Source organism: Alosa alosa, chromosome 1, assembly GCF_017589495.1.
Source record: "Alosa alosa isolate M-15738 ecotype Scorff River chromosome 1, AALO_Geno_1.1, whole genome shotgun sequence".
Classification (NCBI taxonomy): domain Eukaryota; kingdom Metazoa; phylum Chordata; class Actinopteri; order Clupeiformes; family Clupeidae; genus Alosa; species Alosa alosa.
In genome coordinates, this window is record NC_063189.1 from 11,950,347 (window position 1) to 11,970,406 (window position 20,060).

A 20,060-nucleotide genomic window follows, 5' to 3' on the forward strand; every position below is an offset into this window, starting at 1 on the left:
CTGATTCGAAACTTAAGTTTTAAAACTTAACTTTTTTCAGATGCCTTGCAGATGTAGCTACTGGTGTCTCAACATCTGCTTGCGTTGTGGTAGGTAGGCTCGAGCAGTAGTTGTCACTGCGATTAATCTGGGGAAATGGCAAGCTGTTTAAAGGTCGCGGATAGGACATTGGCAGGCTACAGGAGGGGAGCAAGGTTTTCTCACAAATGTCTGAGCAGGGGCAGGGTTTGTGATGTCAGTCGAGAGGAAACAGATAAAACGTTTAGCGCGTTAGTTTGATCTTCAAAAAATCTAAAGCGCAGCAGGACTTTGCAGCACAACGGCGTGGGCAAGAATGGGAGCTCAGAGACATGAACATGCAAGAGGAGTTTACGCACACTTGAAGGTGATTTGAAAAACACTTTTTTCACGGACACAGCTCTATATTTTGGATGCTACCTGAATTACGTAGAATAATTATTCGTCTGTCAGTCCTTTCAGGTTGGCTACTTCTTATTTTAAGATCAGATTCCTCAGCATTGCTTTGATATTTGGCAGTGGGCACTGGTGCTGATACGGCAGGACTTCTTCCTTTGACAGACTTTAGGCTAATTACCCACCTGAATCTTTCACCTAGCTTGCTTGATAACAATTTAGCCCAAACATACACGTAGAATGTAGACTTTCATTTATAGGTTGCCACATCAAGGCGGTTCCATACTTTAATTGTGGGAGAGAAGCAAAGTGCGCTCGACTGAGCAAGACCTCAAATAATCTCAGCTGTGAGACACGGGAAATGTTTCTCGCTGATTAATCAATATATCTATTACATTTCAGAATGGAACATAACAGTAAAATGGGTTATGTTTACACATAGACTATGTCAATTTGTAGCAAATACGTGCGTAATTCTTATTTTACAGTGAATAGGATAACGTTTGTTGGCTACATTGGCCAGATTCGCAAAACGCTCAGCGTTCGAATTCCTTGAACTGCCATGTTATAGATTAGTTTGACTCATAGGTATGCAAAGCAGTATTAGAGATGCAGGAGTGAATACTACAATGATGAGTCGATAGTGACCCACCTTTGCAGACTGTTCTCAATTCACTGGGACTTACAAGTGAAAATCCAGTAGCTTAAGAGAGGAGGGGACGTCCTGAATTAGCCTACTAAACCACACTTTATGTCCCCAAGGATACTAAGTTGTTGATCAGAAGCAAGACGTCAAGGTGGTTCCCTGAGACTTGTTCCCCCTTAACTCACTAGCCTATATTGCACTGATTTTCTTCTTTGCCTACTGTCTGGTAAACCGGCGTGTTAGGCGCTCAAAGCTGCTTTATTCTCACGTGTCAAAACAGATTTATGGAGCTGAATCCCTCAAGACAGCAAATTGGCTTCTTACGTTTAAGTTTAAACTTTGTTTTTTCCAGATACATACGGATTTTTATGTTACATATTTGGAGTAATAAGTGGCCAGTATCGACGTAATGCATGAGTGTGATCTGCTCAATTAACTCGCACTGGGCTGCTTGTTTGTGCTGCTCTCTCTTTCTCTCCCTCTCTCATTCCTGAAAACCTGAGCTCATAACTTAATTTGTTATCATATTTAACTCTTCATAGAAATTGAAATGATGTTCGTCAGACTACTGGTTATTATTTTTGTTGTAGTTCATTCATGGCTGCTAAAATCCGCTCAATCAGATCATATTCAAAAGTACAAACAGATTCTTGCTCAGAGAGCAGACAGGGAACACGCTGCCATAGCAAGTGAACAGTGCGGTTCAGTCAGCCGCAAAAGGCTGGCTCGAGCACCGGCCCAATACTACCACCCAACGGCTTTACCTGGGAGACGCACACGACTGAAAGACATATATCATGAGGCAACTCGAACTGGACAGTCTTGCGCAGGTGCTTGCACTCCCGATAGCAGCATTAGTGCAGGGAAATTAAACAACGTTTGGGATGCCCGTGGAGAGGGGTTCAAAGAGAACCAAGTGGGATCATTGCGGATAGACAGATTGGATACAATCTCAGAGACACAGAGAGTTTCGACCTCCTCTCCCCAAAGTTCTGACATGAGAAGCCCCAGTCCCATGAATTCCTACAGGGCACAGTTATCAGACAAACACCAGCAGCACTCTCCTGAGAAGTTTGCTCTGAGGGGCAGGCAGAGGCGCATGACTGACAGCCCCTCTCCACCACCACAAAGGCACAGGCGCAGCCCTGTCCAACCACATGTCGGACTCCTGGACATTTTCGACCAAAAGATGGGCTTCGCCCAGGATGTGCACAGTGACCACTCCAGCGACTACTCAGCTGAGAGCGAGGACTACTCTGGGGAGCAGGAGGGGCAGTCCAGCCCAGTGAATGAGCCATGGGGCCGGAGTGCTCGGGAGATCCCACCTCAGTGGATGACCATGCTGTACTTTGGTGGAAGAAAAGAGCAGCTGAAGATCAATCCAGCGGCTGGCATTGAGCTTCCCCGCAAAAGGTTCAGCATCGAGCTCTGGGTTAAGCCAGAAGGAGGGCAGAACAGCCCAGCCATCATTGCAGGTGAGTGTCAATGACTAAGCAAGTGTGTGTGTTTTTTTGCATTTGGTGCAGTGGTAGTCTGAGGGATGACTAAAAATAGATCTATCACTATCTGTAGTTAATTTAACAACTTTGTGTTTAATAGCAATAACTGCAGTCAAAACTAGGTATCTGCTATTCATCATGATCAAAAAATTAAAGTTAGTTGTCAATACACAGTCATTTGGTAATTTCACAGTTTGTTGCTCATCAGAACCGAGGGGAAGGATACCAGGATCGGAGGATGAAAGTAGTTTAGAAATCAGAGCCCAATGAGGTGCAAATGATCAGTGGTCCAAGACAGGGAAGCAGGGACAGGAACAAGTGGTCACCATCTGGCCAGCGTGTCTGCCGTCTGTGTCCTCCCAACAGTGCTTATTTACCAGGCCTCCTCCTAGGCAACTCGGGGGCTTGATTCATGGGTGTGTGTGATCGGAGCACTGCAGTCATGTTGACAGGTAGTTGCTGTGAGTGTCTGGCCCATGCCCTTGATTTATGTTGAATGGGTTTGAATATGTGTGCTGCTGGTGTCTGTGTGTGTGTGTGTGTGTGTGTGTGTGTGTGTGTGTGTGTGTGTGTGTGCGTGCGCGTGTGTTTTTCCTTTCACATGCTGCTGAGTCTTGCCCTCTTTGACAGTAGTCCGTGAGATCAGGCGGAGTGAGGGAGGCGGCGTGCTTTGATGTCGGGGGGGAAACACGTAGGTGAAATCTGCTGGGGTGGAATGAGCGTACATGCAGGCCTCAGAGGCAGCATGTGGTGATGAGGAGGGGGGTGTAGGGGCGTGGAAGGCAACGCACTGAATCCATGTTTGGATCCATGTTCCGCGCAGCATGTGCACATGCTGTTTGTTCTTGTTTTGGGCTCCCCATTAGTCGTTGTGGTGAAGGGTCACTCAAGCATCAAATCCCCTGTGTGCTCTGCAGATACATGATTGCACTGGGTGGGGAGATGTAAATATGGAATATATTATTTGTGGAAGTGTCTCCTGGAGACCTTTTTCTAGGGCAGAGGATGACCAACTTTCTAAAGGGGTTGGTAGCTTTGATTCCCATGTCGGAGATGGCAAAAAACGCATGTGTTACAATGGATGTTCTCCGAGAAATCACATTTGTTTGGCAGCTGGGATAGATTCTGGCATACTTACCTCAGAGACCCTCCATACATTTCTGATTGCCATGTAGAAGGCACTATTAATGTGTGGCACTCTTCCTGATCATCCTGGTTGATTGCACAAGACAAATGTAGTGGGCCTTTGGGTGTGTACATATCCTGTCAGTCAGGATGTTGATGGTGACCTCGAGAGTGTTTTGTTATGGATGTTTTAGAAAATGTGCTGCAGTTGAGACGCTTTCATGTGTTTCATCTTTTAGTACAATTTCACTTAGACCAATACTGTGATGTATTGATTTAGTTAAAATCTGGCTCAAAGAAGGATATCCTTAAATGGCCGCCAGTCATCAGACCGAATTTGATGACTTTTTGCAGATGTAGAAACTAATACTGAATAGTTACAGATTTGTAGCCAAGATAGGCAGTTTTTATGATCAGATCAAAGGGTTTACTGGAAATAATCAAGCCAGAAGCATGACAGTTCACAGTTTTGAAAAACCTAAATCTTTTGTGAATCAAAAAGTTACATCACATTCCATAAATATGTACACCTGTGCCACAACCCACCCCAAAAGGAAATTCAGTCTATTGTTTTGAAACCACTTCAAAGCATAATGGATTTGCTGTTAAACATTATGATCAGTTTCCTCCCGTTTCAATCACTATTTACTTTAAGCTTTTGGCTTTTGTCAACTTGTATAACTATGATTATCCTCAGTGACTGTGTGTTCATGAATGTTTGTTCTCTAAGCACTTTATGACCATGTTATTACAGTACAGACTCTGTACAGACCGCCGTCCAGTTCTTTTGACAGAAGGACAACACTTTGATGCCAAACCACCAGAATAGTTTGCTGAACAGTACCCACTACTCTCCCACGAGAGATAGAGATGAAGGAAGGCAAGCCAATGTGTTGTGACTGAATTTGTGTGTGTCTCTGTGTGTGCATCTCTGTGTGTGCGTCTGTGTGTGTGTGTGAGTGTTGTGTGCTCATGTGTCTGTGTTTGTGTGTGGGTGTGCGTGCATGTTCACGTGGGGAGGGTGAAGGGGTTCCCTGACCTTTCTCTGTCCTGCCTCGAAACATCTGGCAGCCAGATGTGACCGCCCTTTTTGAAAAGCAGCTGGGAATATTGGTGGCTTTGTTTAATGGGAATAGCTCAAACTCCTAAACTCTTTGGGTAATTGAATTCCAATTACAAAACGTTCACCATTCAATGGCTTTCAATTTTAGTGATTTATTCCTTCCTCTTGAGAAAGATGTTTTGCTTCCTTTTTAGGAGTGTTTGACAACTGTTCTCACCCTCTGAATGAGAAAGGGTGGTCAGTTGGTATTCAGACATCTGAGCCAGGTGGGAGAAAAGATGGCAGGTATTTCTTTTCCCTCCGGACGGACCGCAACCCCAGAGCCACCACTATCAGAGGCCACCAGCACTATCGTCCGAACATCTGGACTCATTTGTTGGCCACCTACGACGGCAACAGGATGGCCCTGTATGTGGACGGGGCGAAGGTAGGGGAGAGCAGCCATCAGACCGGCGCTCTGTACAGCCCCTTCATGAGAACCTGTCGAATGTTCTTCCTGGGTGGGGACCAGGCGGACTCCAGGCACAGTTTCCGGGGGCACGTGGGTGGCGTGCGCCTGTGGGGTCACCCGCGCGCCCATGAGACGCTGCTCGCCGGGCACAGCCAGAAGGAGAGGCAGAGCCCACTGCTTGCCACCTGGGAGGACTTTGCTCGCGCTGATCAGTGGTGGCTACCCTACAAGGACGGGCACTATCCGGCTGTGCTGGCCACGCCCCATCCCGAGCACAAGCTCGTCTCGGCCTTCCTGCCCCCGCCGTGCGGCCTGACCATCTGCGACAACAAGGATGTCATCCTAAGCTACGGCGAGCACTGGCAGCTTCGCGCGGAGAAGCACATCCGTTACCGCGTGGTCAACGTGTGTGATGACGATGGCAGCCACCCTACCGTTTCTGCCATCCAGATCCAACGGCAGCACCGGGCCCTGGCTGCGGCGTTCCGGCCTTACAACCTGACCCTGGAGCTCAGCGTGCACACCGTGCACAACTCCTCCCTGCGCCAGCGCTTTATCCTGGGCAGCTGTCTCAACGCCAAGATCGGGAACAAGCACTGTGACCCTGAGTGTGACCACCGACTGACCGGCCACGACGGCGGCGACTGTCTGCACCAGCGGCCCTGCTACCCCTGGAGGCGGCGGGATGGAGAGTGCAACATGGAGTGCAACAACGTGGACAATGAGTACGATGACGGAGACTGCTGTGACCCAGACATCACTGATGTGGCCAAGACCTGTTTTGACCCTGAGTCTTCGTACAGGTGAGGATTGTTTTGCTTCCCCCAAATGATAATGGTCAAGTTATCATAGATGCCTTGTCTCCGAACACAGCCCCACCATCTCTCCTATTACATGACATTAGCACATACAATGACACCGTATTTAGATTAATTCACTTTCAGAGTACTGTGTGACACCATTTCCCCCAAACACTTTATAAGAACTACACACTATGAAGCATTTGATAAGCATTTGTAAGCTATTAGTTAATGTTTTGTTCATTATTTGTCAGCCATTGTTCCTAAATTACATCTCATCAGTATGGTAAGTTATTTGTAATTGATACATGATAAATGATTTCATTTCATTTCCCTCAAATTTCCTGGGAAAGACATGGAGTACTGTGGTACACTCTGGCATAGGTGTTAAAGTCTGGTTTATGAAAGTAAGATTCATATAGCATATTTTTGTTCCAACCATTCACTAAATCAGCTGATTCTTAGCTGAACTCAGCCAGGTAGATCAGTTCATTAGTGAGATCAAAAGTGCACAGGTAGAACTAATACTTGGTTGGACTACAAATCTTTTGATCTATTATTCTGCCATGTGTTTAGAATCAGAAGTTATTGAATATGAATCGAATAGGTACAAATAAGTACCTTCTTAATAGCCTGATGTAGCCAGAATATGAGTCTGATACTGCTCCATTGGGATGTTATTATGGGGCGTGTTTCAACCGATACAGGGGGGGAATGCCTCTGCACTCAATTGGATAGACCTAACCAATCAGAGCAACGAAATAGCTTACCGTGAGGTGTAGGAAGAACACACGAACCATCCTTCTTCTCCACAAATGCCTTAACATTGTTTTCTGGTCTTTTGTAAAAGTTATTGTGCCGTTAATATCTCCTAAACACTCATTAGCGAAATCTAAGATATACGTAGTAGGGTAGGCTATTAGTAAAAAACTGATAGCCTATATCCCCTCCTTTTTTATAAATAATTCTGTTGAACACTGATATGCTACAAACATGTTATAAACAGCTCGGAAAGGCTGTCACAAATCCCTCGAACAGGTGGTCAATCAGAGATTTCAAACGAACGAGGAAACAACATGTCACAATACAACACGCTGCTGTTTTCCCTTTATGAAAGTGAAACCATGAGTTTTCCCACATCTCAACTTTGGCCAAAGTTTTCAGAAAAAATTGTTTTCAGTGATACAAACCTTCTCCTTCTTCCTCTCCTTCTAGCCACAGCATTTTTGTTGCAAACATAGGCCTAATCTAAGCGTGTTCAGATGACGTGATAGATGAGGCGCTGTTGCTCACCTGTTCATCATCGTAAAGCCCCATTTGATTGGTCCGCCAGATCTAGGGTGAGCATAGTTGCTCCACAACGGAGCAATGCCAGACCGAACTTCCAACCTCAAATGTTGTGGGCGGGACTAAGTTCGGCTGGCACCCAGGCTACCTTCTTAAGGTAGATTTTCAACACAAGATAGATGTGCGCTGTCCTGCACAGTTTTCATACATATAAAATGATATATATTATATTATATATCATTTACATATAAAATTATTTGTATATATAATATATACACATACAGAATATATATATATATTCAGATACTTTTTCTAAACTCTTAACACAGACTCACACCTTCAAAACACAATTGGCCAAATGGATAATATTCTTCTCGAAAACACATTTTGTTACATATATACTAACACATCTTTCTCTGCACACACTAACTTTACTAAAACACTGGAAATCTGACTCAAAATGAAATGATTCTGTCAAAGAATAACACTTGTTTTTACTTCACAAGGTACATGCAGTCAATCAAAGTACACCAGGTTTCAAAATAGTGGCTATTGTTGACATTACAAAAACTGCATATACTTTTATGTTTCAGTGGTATTTATGCAAAACATGCAATCCACCATTTTTACACTAAATTTCTTGGTTGGGAACTGTATGTCCACATGTAATGTTCACATTCAAAAGCATTCCAGTAAAAAGCAAATCAGTTTTTTTCCTTTACTGTTTACTACAGGAGGTTCAGTAGAAATACTGTTTACAGTATGATAGAACAGAAAAAGTTTACAGTCTTGCTTACAGTGAACAAAATATCCATGAAACACACAAGAGCATTCTGAACAAAAATACAACAGCAAAAAGCCCAGATAAAAGGGGAGGGGGGGGGGGGTTAAAAAGCACAAAATTATTGTATCTAATCTCTGCACTCTTCACAGCCAGGCCACATGTTTTCATAAACATCACATCTGATATTACAGTATCCAAGGTGATGGGATAAAACCGCTTGGTAGCAGAAGCATCTAAGTGTATCTAAGGTTTGGAATATTGTATCTAAGGTTTGGAATATTGTTTTTGCTACTGTGGGATGTTGTGTGTTAACATTTGTAAATACTGCAGAAACAATCCATAATTTTGTTGGGAGGTATAGCTTTGTTTGTTAAGAAAATATAAGCATTGTGGAAATGTGTTCACTGACAGCGTATTGTGTGAAACGACATGAAATGTGTGAATGGTATGGCCACAAAAGACCGATGCTGTGCTAATTGTGTTTAGAGTTTTGAAAATGTGACAACTGGTTAGACAAACGCTTGTTAGCGACTGAAAAAAACTGTAATATCAATATTGTACAGACCTCCTACTTTTCCCAAGACCTTCCCACAAATGAATATGCAAACATCAGAAAAGTGCAAATTATCTTTCTAGCAGGTGGAATACCATGCCATCTGTTCTGACATACCATGCCATGCTCTGAGGTGTGCTTTGTGATGACATATCACTTGAAACGCACATGACAGTATATCATCATCACCAAAGTGTGTGTGTGTGTGTGTGTGTGTGTGTGTGTGTGTGTGTGTGTGTGTGTGTGTGTGTGTGTGTGTGTGTGTGTGTGTGTGTGTGTGTCTGTGTGTGTGTGTGTGTGATTGCACATGCACATATGTGGTTCAGTGTGTGTGTGTGTGTGTGTGTGTTATTTCATTATCTGCCAAATATAACAGAACACACACTCACAACTAATTCTGATATGCTGAATGTGGGTATGAACACTCCAAATGTCAGTTTTGAATTTTAAAATCAGTTTAAAATTATCTTAATGCTAACTATGATTCTAAACACTTTTGGACCACCCTTATTTAGTCCCTTTGTTGGAAATCCTCATGAAGCAACTTTGTCTCACTATGTCTGTCTGTTTCCAGTTTTATTTCCACATTAATAAATGGTTGAATCTGGCTATTAAACACATTAAAACCGCAAGCCGCAAGGAATAAACTCCAATGAGAGCCCTGCCCTGTTCTCGGCCAGAGCTGAACTGTAAATGTGTTTAACTGTTGATAGGAAACAAAGTGTGCTCTAATAGTACTACTCTACAGCTTAATGAACCACCGACTAATATGGAAATAAGGAACAAGAAGTGATACAGTTTGTGAGAACACTGCATTACGCAACATGCATGATGTATGAGATGAAATTCTGGAACAGTTTTTTTTTTTTTTTCAAAGCATGCAAAGCTGGGAGACAGAGTGGCCAAAGTATACACTTTAAGTGGCTAAACAACAAAACCAGAAGGCTCAGCTCTATTCATTGTGACAGGCAAACTTATTTGGCTCCCGGTTCGACTTTGTGATGTCGTGCCATGATGTCTTTCTTTTTCAGTTGTGCATATGTAGGTAGGAATGCATAAGCTGTTGTCTATGCAAAAAAAGAGAAAAAAAGCTTTATTGCACTTCAATATATTTCACAGATGTGACATGCATCAAGAGAAATGTCACACAAATGCAGTGATTTCTGTCAGTACAGTTTATAAAAAGAGCTCAATGATAGAAAATGACCCACATTCAGGCCATTTTCCTCTTATTTATTTTTCAACTATGATGCAAATAAATTATGCCTAGAATTTGTTTAGACTTTGAATTTCTGTGTTGAAAAACCCTCTTAATGTAGTTATTTGTGAGAGATTAGTATACAACCACTCAAAAACTCAAAACGTATACCTGCTTCAAGGAACCACTTTATCCCATTTTATTTTTCTGTCAACGCTCTCCTGTCGCAGACAACTTGAAACGGACAGCCATTGTACGTATAGTGCTTCGCAGTGTGTCGGCTTTATAGCCTACCCACTTTCACAGTCACTGCTGCCACAGGTACTCGACTCATAACATGAAGCCAGCTCCCTCATAGCTGAATTGACAGCGGCGCCGTAAATCACCATGGCCGGGCTCTCCGCACGTAGACCGCGAGGTTGCAGTGCCAGCTCCCCTCTGCCACTGCGGCTTCCCCCCTCCACCAGGTGTATGGTTTTATGACCGGGCGAGGACTTCGGGAGAGGTATCATACCTTTGAAGTCCTCTATCTGTTCCTGAGGTATTCCCGCGGAGACTAATGGGGCCCTGATGATATATTTGGATGGCTGTCTGAAAAACAGTTGAGAGTTTGCTTTCGGTTGTTTTTCACTGTGAGGTCTTTAAAGAGGACAACAGAAGACCCGTGGCCAAACCTCAGGTTTGCACGGTTCGCGCTCTTCTGTCTGCAGGTGTGCATGCATGTGCATGCGTGTTCGTGTGCTTGTGTGCATTCATGTTTTAGTGTGTGTGTGTGTGTGTGTGTTAGTGTGTGTGTGTGTGTGTGTTAGTGTGTGTGTCTGTGTGTGTGTGTTAGTGTGTGTGTGGGGGGGGGCTCAGTGTGTGTGTTTAAGTCTGTGTAAGCATGTGTGGCCATGAAAGGGTTCCGTGGGGACTGCATGTTTTTACCATGTGCTCAGACATATAGCTCACATGCTTTTGAAGGGATAGTTAAGCGTTGGTGGTCCGAAACATTGAAGTGCAAGAGGTTAAACCTGACCATTCTCAGCAACGGCAGCCCAGCAGCTCGGACACCCACCGTTGACAGTCGCAGACCTGGCCCACATCTGGGCCCTGTCCGATCCGGCACCTGTTGACATTGCCACTTAGTTAACAAACAGATATCCCTCCTGTTAATGTAGCTCTGGGAAGATTCGCACCAGTCCCCTGAGTGTGGCGCTTTAAAGAGGTCTTTCCTGTGAAGGCTGGATGGGTGAAAAGCAGTCCAGCGACCGAAGAGAATTAATGCTGGGATGACATTTTGATGGCAATTGTATTGCGTGCTTTTTATGTCGAGGTCTGGGATTTCAGTATTTTTTGGTGTGAGTTATAGTCCAGGTATGTTCTGCCGGCCAGTGCAACACAGCCCCCTGCCAGTGGCTGTCACTACACAAATTTGTAGCTCAAGCAGAGAGAAATGGTGCACAGAGAATCACCATGTATATGGAGAGTTTTGGCCATGGAAAAAAAAAACATGGAGAAACAAGAAGAAAGCTCCAACTGAAGTCAAAGTGTCAGACAGCGCTTTTGGTTAAGGTTTAAATGACATAGAACAGCTGATATGGCCCGTTCAACATGCTCTGTATGATGTTGGCACAGTGTCATGGTATGACACTGAGCAGTGAAGACCCAGTGTGCGTGTGCGGAGTGGAATGTATCAGGCCCAGGCGTGGGCCAGAGTCAGTTCTTTGCCTTGCTACTTATGGGTTCTGTAGCTGAAAAATATGCTGTTCTCTGATGGGTTCTGTAGCTGAGAAATCTGCTGTTCTCTGTCCGTGCATTTGTTTCACTGGCGAGGAGTGCAACCACAATTATATGTTATTGATAAATTACAATCTTCATTGCCATGGGAAGGGGGTTTGGTGTCTCGTTATTTACATGTTTTCAGAAAAACATGTTGGGATGTTCCCTGAACTTATTGAGCAGACTGATAACAAATGATTGATCACACAGTGATATCCAGTCCATATCTATAGTTTCCTGATACCCTTTTTGATCTATTATTATTTTAAAGTCAGGTGTTTCCTATTTTGAGAAGTTATTGAATATGACAACCAGGTGTTTTGCTAATCTAAGTTTGTGTGTAGGTAGGTTGTTATTTATTCTCAATTGACCGTTTGAATCAGGGCACAGTGAAACAGATTGGCAAAACATTATTCCTTAAGATGTTTCAGTGCAGAAAAAAGACAGCATGTGATTTTTATTCATGATGTAATTCATCTGCTTGTCCTGAAATTTGTTCTGGTTGAGCTGAATTGGAAACGTGTTTGAAGGGGTCTGTCAGACTTGACAAACAGTTCTCAGTTATTAGTAAACCACTAATGTTCCTGCAAGGCGCGGGCATTTGTTTATGTAAGACTTCAGGTTGAACATTATTTCTTCAAAAATAGTGGACAGTGGAAATATTATTTGTGTTGGCATCTTGACCTTCATTTTAATCTCTCAGAGCCAAAAAGAAAAACAGAGTTACATGTAAGGTCTGAAATGTGTTGTTTTTTAGCTCATGAATGAATGAAAAGTATTCCATAAGAGTTCCGTAACTGTGTATGGGTTTCCTTATGGAATCATGGAAGAAACTGTATAAAATATTTTCTTTTCAATGTTTAGAGGTATAGTTAGCCAATCACTACTTATCTACAGACTAAAATACTAGGTATTTTTGGCGACTGTAGAGCTCCCTCTAGAGTATATATTTATATTTTATTCTGCTGTGCTAAATAGCAAACTTCTCCTGACTAATCCCCCCTGTAAACAATGAAAATGCTTTTGTTGTTATGGAGTTGAAGGATTAAAAACAGACAAAAAGTATCTCCAAAGAGCTAAATTACTGACAAGGTCATGTTTCAACATTCTTGCGAGATTTGTCGGGCCGCCAGCTTCCACAGTTGAATTGCTGGTTCTGCTAGTGGCGGCCCCCTGCTGCTTTGCTTTCAGGATTATTCACTCTACTACGATTTTGTTTACCATCGAAATGACTTTGAAGCTGTTATATTATACTATTTTATTATTTAAGGTAAAAATCTTGCATAGTGTACCTTTAAGTGGTCAATGAAGTTAGACATTGGAATATGAATTGCTTTTGCAATGGCATTTTCATGTTGAAATAGCAACATTTAATGAGTTTGCCACATTATGGCAGTATTTCGTAGCCATAAAACATTGCATGGGCCATAAATGTAGATATGAACAGTGCCCATTGAAAACGATAAATTGAAAGACAAATTACTTTAAATTACACCTCAAAATGTTTACAAAATGTGATATGCCTCCCCTAAATTTCTTAACCTTTTGTATAAAAGTGAGAGGAATTGGAATGTGTGAGCAAATTGTCTCAACTTCCCCCTTATTGCATAAACAACAGAATGAAAAAAGGCTACACTTTGGTCAAGACTTAATGGACGTCATCCAAGAAACAGTAGGTGGTTCCCCTAATGGGCTAGACCCTTTGGCGTGCTTCAAAAACAGGGGGCATTAAGATGCAGACCTCTCCAAACGAACAGGACAGTGATAGGTGGTGCAAAGGTTTTACAGTGTGGAAGCAAGAGAGAAAAATGGCTTCTGACACGTCCTAGTAAGAAAACAAGTTAACTTCACACATCAAAGCTTCTCCATGGCAGTTTATCACTGTTGGGTGCCAGGGAGTGGAGGGGAGGGGTGGCAAGACTGTGGTTCATGTACCACCACCAATTCAAGAAATTATGCACCTTAAGAATTATGTGAGTAAGACTAAATTCCTCAAATTGACTTATGGTGAGGGTTTCTTTGCAGTTTTTTCCTCTCGGCGTATACCGGTAGATTTCTCATATTTTTTTCTTTACTCTTTTATAAGAAAAACATCATGTTGATCTCATCAGTAAGTTGATGGCTTTTGATATGCTATGTGGGATTGCATTTGTTTGTATCCACCACAGTCATGTTCTGAAGGTGCTGGAAACAGTTACACTTCTGCCAAACCCATTGCCCCAGTGTGGTTTCTGATGCATTTATTTCATGACTTTTAAAAAGCTTCTTCAATTTGTTTTTGTAGGCCAACTTTTCTTGGTACCAATTTACAATTATTCTGTAATGGTTTTTCACAGGCTACCGCGTGCTGGTTTGCTCTTCAGAGGGATCAAATGTTTAGTTCTGTGTAAAGTTGCAACAGTTGTTCTTGGTTTTAGATAGACAGAGTCCATGTTTTTTGACAAAGTCTTGTTCACAGTCTTGTTCACAGTTATTTGCCAAAAGTGATCAAACGTTCATATGCTGACCATCTGTATAATGATAGATTTTCTGGAATAAATGGGTGTGTTCAATCAGTTGTGACTTACAATCATTGTAGTGGCTGAGTCTATCCTTGGAAAATGCATCAAAGCAAATGACAATCTGGTAATCTTTTCTCCATTCTGTGATAAAATGTAAAAAAATAAATAAATATTGTTACTGATAACTGCTGAAAAAGAAAATATAAAAGAAGTCTTGAATTTATTCACTCTTTAAATACTACATTGCTTCCTTGGTAGTCATTAAATCCGAACTACTTATGTGAGAGAAGTAACTAACCAGACAGACATGATCAGATGGAATGGTCATCCTCCTGCAGCTTTCGGTGGATACTACCAACATAGTTAACATACACTGCAGCAGGAGAGAACGTTAAGAGAGATGTTTTCATGTATAGTTTTTTAACTTTTTTGATATTGTAAATGATACCTTCACAGGCTTGATGAGAAAATAACAACATACAACATACATTTAGATTTACAGGCTTTCCCAGACAGTTTGACATGTTGCCATTCAGGCATATCAGGCGGATACGTGGGGATGATTTTGCCATGTTGACAGTTGCCATGTGGCACCTGAAACATAACTCAGGCTCAACAGAATTTATATGACAAGCAAAAGCTCACTCAGCATAGAGGCATTGGTTGTGCACCCTCCACCTCCCCCACCCCCACCCCAAAAAAACAGAGTCCTCTGTTTTTCCATGGCAGGTTGTTTGTGTTGAACTAAATATGTTTCCACTGCAGGACTTACCTGAGTGTCAGAGAGCTGAGAGACCTGCTTCATCTGAACAGCTCCAAGACACTCAATGTCTTCTTTGCCAACAACTCAGCCCGCGAGGAGCTGGCCGGCGCAGCCACCTGGCCCTGGGCGAAGGAGGCCCTCACCCATCAGGGTAAGACGCTGGTATCTCTATCCAAGGGAAATTAATTCAAATAAGTTACAATGTCATGTAAAAGCATCTTGTTGGATGGAAAATATTCAGGATATGTGTAAGTTGTTATGTAAAGTGGCAGAGGAATAGATGAAGTAGTCTACTGAGGAAGCCACATGGTGAGCATGATGTTTTACACAATGCTTTTGGTGTGCATAGCCTGCTTTGCTGGTAAATTTGAAACACTCCGTATCTATTTACACCCTTCTCCGCTGTATGAAGGATCATTTTTATTCTAAAAGACAGAGAAAAACATGCACTTTGGGAGTTCTTAGTGACGTCAAACACCGATAAAGAATTGGATATTTGCTGCGTATTTAACTGTATGGAGCTGTTGCTGGGATGGGGATCAGATCATGGGCCTCCCTGACCCGGCCTGCCCCAGCATCCACTTTGTGAATCATAAATGGGCACTAAAATAGCTCTCTGTCGGCCTCTCACGACCCCCTTCTTCTCTCGTTCTCCTTACTCACTCCTTTTTTCCTGTGTTTTCTGTTATGGGATTAATGAGCTGTAATCTTGGATATAAGCGTAAACACTTGCGGCACGCATAGATTTCCCTGTAGATTCCCTCCGGATCATTAAGGCTTTCCAGTGTAAAAGAATGGGTGAAAGAATGAAAGAACCCCCCACAACAACCAAACAAAAACAGAGTGGGTGAAGCGCTGTTGCCATCTACTCTCACCTGCCAGACGATTTTATTGTCTTCATTATTGCTGTGTTGTAGAGCTCATTAAAGAAAGAATAGACGTGCATGGGCCAATCTCCTTTTTTAAAACGGAGATTTGTTTCCTGTGCAAAACTTTTACTGATTCAGCAAGTTGTTCATTGGTTAAGCCTACATAACAAGGACTGGCTTTCAATTAGGAGTTTCAAATATAAAAGACTGCTGATTTGAACATGGGCAATTTGCTCACCTCCATAATGTGATTGTGTGTGTGTGAGAGAGAGAGAGAGAGAAGACCGAGACATGCAGAAATGTGTGGGGATAGAGAAAATATGAATGAGAGAGGGAAAGACAGAGAATATGAATGCGCATGTGTGTGTGTGTGTGTGTGTGTGTGTGTGTATGTGTGTTTGTGTGTGTGTGTGTGTGTGTGTGTGTGTGTGTGTGTGTGTGTGTGTGTGTGTGTGTGTGTGTGCGTGTTCATGTGCGTGTGTGTGTGTGCATGCGCGTGTGTGTGTGTGTGTGTGTGTGTGTGTGTGAAAGAGAGAGAGAGAGATACAGAGAGTGAGATGGAGGGAATGTCTGCATTTTAAAGTCAGAGAGCTATCTGGTGCTGCCCCTGGAGCTTGTGTGTATCTCCCGGCACATTCATCCAGAGCCCTGGGGACTGCCTGCATTCCTGCACAGATGGCCCTGTCTTCTTCCACAGAACAACACTACATCAACACACTGATCCTTAAGGATGGCTGCACACTTCCACAGAGCTGTCTTCTCCAGCTCATCATCAGTAATCTGGAACAGGGAGAGAAAGAAAGACATCTGCACACAGGAATGGGATACTGTCTTATTAAGTTTTGTTAATGCAGGAATAAACAAGAGTAGATGCTGTTATTTTTATTGTTGGTTTTAAAATAAATACATTTGATATACTGTCATGTCAGAGACAAACCTCTGCAGACATCATTGCAACATTCTTTCTGCCCACAAATGTTCAGTGGACCTACATGAAGGTTAAATGGAGAGATTAGTTTCCCATAAATTGGCAGGATACAGTTTATGGTGTGGGCTTTGGCAAAACAGTGCTCTACTTTGATTCCAGATAAATCACCAGATTATTTGTGAAAGTGCCTCGATGTTTCATGTCTAGGGACAAATTCAAGTTAATGCCCTGAGCAATTTAAATGAAATCTGATCACAGTAATGGAGTGTTGAGCTGGAAGTAGGGTGGCAAATGGTCTGCGTCTAACAGGCATGCTTGGCAAGGCAGTCTCTCATTTTTCTGGCCGGCCTGCTATTTCAGAGAGGGAATTTCAAAGGAGGATGGGTGTTTTCTTCCCAGACTTGTTTTTTTCCACACTACCCAGCCATCCTATCAGTGGCCGATGAAAGCTTGTGTCTTGAGCAAGCGTCTCTGGAATAGCTCAGAAGATAATCTCTGACCGGCCAAAGCAGTGTTTTTTGTCCGAGAGCAAATAGCCGTCTTTTTTGTTTCCCTTTTAAAGTTAACAAAGAGTAATAGCAACATCGTCCATATTCCATAAATTGCTTCAAAGAAATGATGCAAATAGACATTAAATGATTTTAGGGATTCAAACAATTCCTTACCTGCTGTGTTTTTCAAATGTTTCCATACAGTTTCTGTCGTGTTTTATTTGGCATTTTGTAACATCCCATTGATTTCTGTTGGAAGACTCATTGCTCCTTGATATCACTGCGCTACGGAAACGGAAAGGGGGTCTGTTTACGGTTGTAGTCTTTCCCCCGCGAGACCTTCTTTTACTGCCCATGCTTCAGACTCAAATATTGAGCGGAAGTTTATACACGGTTGTGAGGTATCTGAAAAAATAGCTCCACAATAGCAAATAACACGGATTGAAATCATACATTGCGCTGATATATTTGTTTTTAATAACCAACACCACCAACCACTCGGTGAGTTGCACAGTTTTGAAAACGAACGTTAAGGGTTGTTTTAAGGACATGTTTGTGCATGCCCATAGCCAGCCAGTCAAAGGCCATTCAAAACGAGTCAGAAAGTCGAGACAGGACCCATCGTCAAAATTTCGGTGTCCACCACTCTAGTTCATCCAAAACAAACCAGAAAAGGGACTCAAAGTGCTAAATACCGGAATTATCCTTTACACTTTAAAACAGCTTTCAGCTTAAGCTTGTGACAGCAACTTAAAATCATTGGTTATTATTTGTTGTGTATTATTTAAAGCAGTGGTTCTCAAATGGGGGTACGTGAAGGCACTCCAGGGGGTACGTGAGATTTTAAAATATACATATATTTAAAAAGTAGAATCCATGCAAAAATACTTTAAAAACAATTATTTAATAAATATTTTAGGAAAATATAAGTTCATAAAATGAATTTTATATTTCAGTAGGCTATTCAATTTCATTTTCCTAAAAACCCAGAGTGCCCCCCATACCAGGATGGTTCGACCCAACCTGTCACATGCCACCCGCCATCACCTGTCAATCACTGTCAAAACTCAAATGATGGAGTCGTGGTTGAAGCGTAGCGGTAATTCTTGTGCGCTGGTTAAGGGGTACTTGGCTGAAAAAATATTTCACAGGGGGTACATACATCACTGAAAAAAGGTTGAGAACCACTGATTTAAAGGAACCATATGTAAGATTGTGGCCAAAAATGGGACTGCAATCACTTTCAAGTTACTGTAGAGCGGTGTATCCCCTTCCCCTCCCGACTGACTCGAGGTTGCCAACCCGGATGGCGAAACACTACTGACTTTGTGATTAATAGATAGGTGGAGGGTGGCGCATCAGGCCAAAACACAACATGACATGACAAAACACAACATCAACATCAGTTGACTGCAACTTCACTTTTTAAATGACAATATCCTGGCCGGACTACTGTTGTCAGTGATATAAACATTTGAAATGAACATGATTTCTTAATGTCTAGTGACATATCAGGGCCATTTTATGATTAATTGAAATACATTTCTTACATACGGTTCCTTTAATACATCACCTGTGAAATGTGACCGTCTAATGTTTCTGTGTCCGACACATTGAAATATTTCTACATTGCCTGTGATTTTCATAGACGTCTCTCAATAAAGTTTTGTAAGTTTTTCTGCTTTGACTTGGTAGAGCAAATGAGGTCCTGGAAGTCCATTGAAAATAAATGATGAAAGGAAGTAATGAAATGCATTGCTCCTGTTCTAGGTGGCATGATTCTAAACCCCTCTTACTATGGCACTGTGGGGCACAATAACACCATGATCCACGAGATGGGCCACATCTTCGGGCTCTACCACGTTTTCAAAGGCGTCAGCGAGCGGGAGTCGTGCGATGACCCCTGCCAAGAGATCGAGGCGTCCATGGAGACGGGCGACTTGTGTGCTGACACAGCACCCACCCCTAAGTCCAAGGCTTGCCGCGATCCAGACCCAGTCAATGACACCTGTGGCTTGACCCACTATTACAACACACCGTACAGCAACTACATGAGCTACACAGGTAACCAGCATTGCTCAGCATTCCTATTTCATAGGCGATGATTATCACCTAAATGGCTCTCAAAAACATCTGGACAAAAGACTTCTTGTGTCTTATCAAAACATCTTGCCAATCGACGACAGTTGTAAATAAGCCAGTTGGCTACAGGATACATGCACATAATACAGAAATGTTGATTAATCTGTGTTGTCCTTACAAATAGATAGGTTAAATCAAATCTACAATATAATCCCAAAAACATTATATATTATTTACATGTTTCAGTCAACATCTACAACTAATACTAATTTTTATTTTGGCAGATGATAACTGCACCAATCACTTCACACCCAATCAAGTGGCGAGGATGCACTGCTACGTAGATTTAATCTACCGAAGTTGGGTTGAGGACCGAAAACCCGCCCCAGTTCCTCTTGCACCAATGGTGGTTGGCCAGACAGGAGACTCAGTCTCAATCCACTGGCTGTCTCCAATCAGTGGTCCACTCTATCAGAGGTGTGTGTGTGTGTGTGTGTGTGTGTGTGTGTGTGTGTGTGTGTGTGTGTGTGTGTGTGTGTTTGTGTGTGTGTGTATGTGTGTGTGTGTGTGTGTGTGTGTGTGTGTGTGTGTCGTGTTTTGTTGTTTGTATAACGACTCTCTCAAAGACAATTAAAAGTAAAAGTAAAAAAAAAGACTATCAAAAGTAACCAAAAAACATCTGACATCCAGTCTCTCTCTTTCTTTCCCTTTCTCTGTCTCTCTTCCTCTCTTTTCAGGGAGGGTGATGTGAACTGCCAGAGATGTGATGAGGATGGGGTCCTTCATCAGTATGCCCACGAAGCTTCGTCCCCTCATGCATGCGACACCTCCGGGTACTGGACGCC

The 20,060-nt window shown here is 42.6% G+C and overlaps 1 protein-coding gene across 2 annotated transcripts in view; it reads left to right on the top strand.

Annotated features, from left to right (window-relative positions):
• Positions 1-238: 238 nt before the first annotated feature.
• Positions 239-20,060, top strand: part of pappa2 (pappalysin 2) — a 44,330-nt gene continuing 24,508 nt past the window's right edge. For both annotated transcript variants that reach the window (XM_048262973.1, XM_048262982.1), the window contains exons 1-6: positions 239-2,535; positions 4,942-6,001; positions 14,848-14,996; positions 18,904-19,197; positions 19,500-19,692; positions 19,953-20,060. The exon at positions 19,953-20,060 is cut by the window's right edge and continues 14 nt beyond it. In XM_048262973.1, coding sequence (XP_048118930.1) covers positions 1,611-2,535; positions 4,942-6,001; positions 14,848-14,996; positions 18,904-19,197; positions 19,500-19,692; positions 19,953-20,060 — 2,729 coding nt within the window. In that variant the 5' untranslated portion in view covers positions 239-1,610. The remainder of the gene's footprint in view (positions 2,536-4,941; positions 6,002-14,847; positions 14,997-18,903; positions 19,198-19,499; positions 19,693-19,952) is intronic.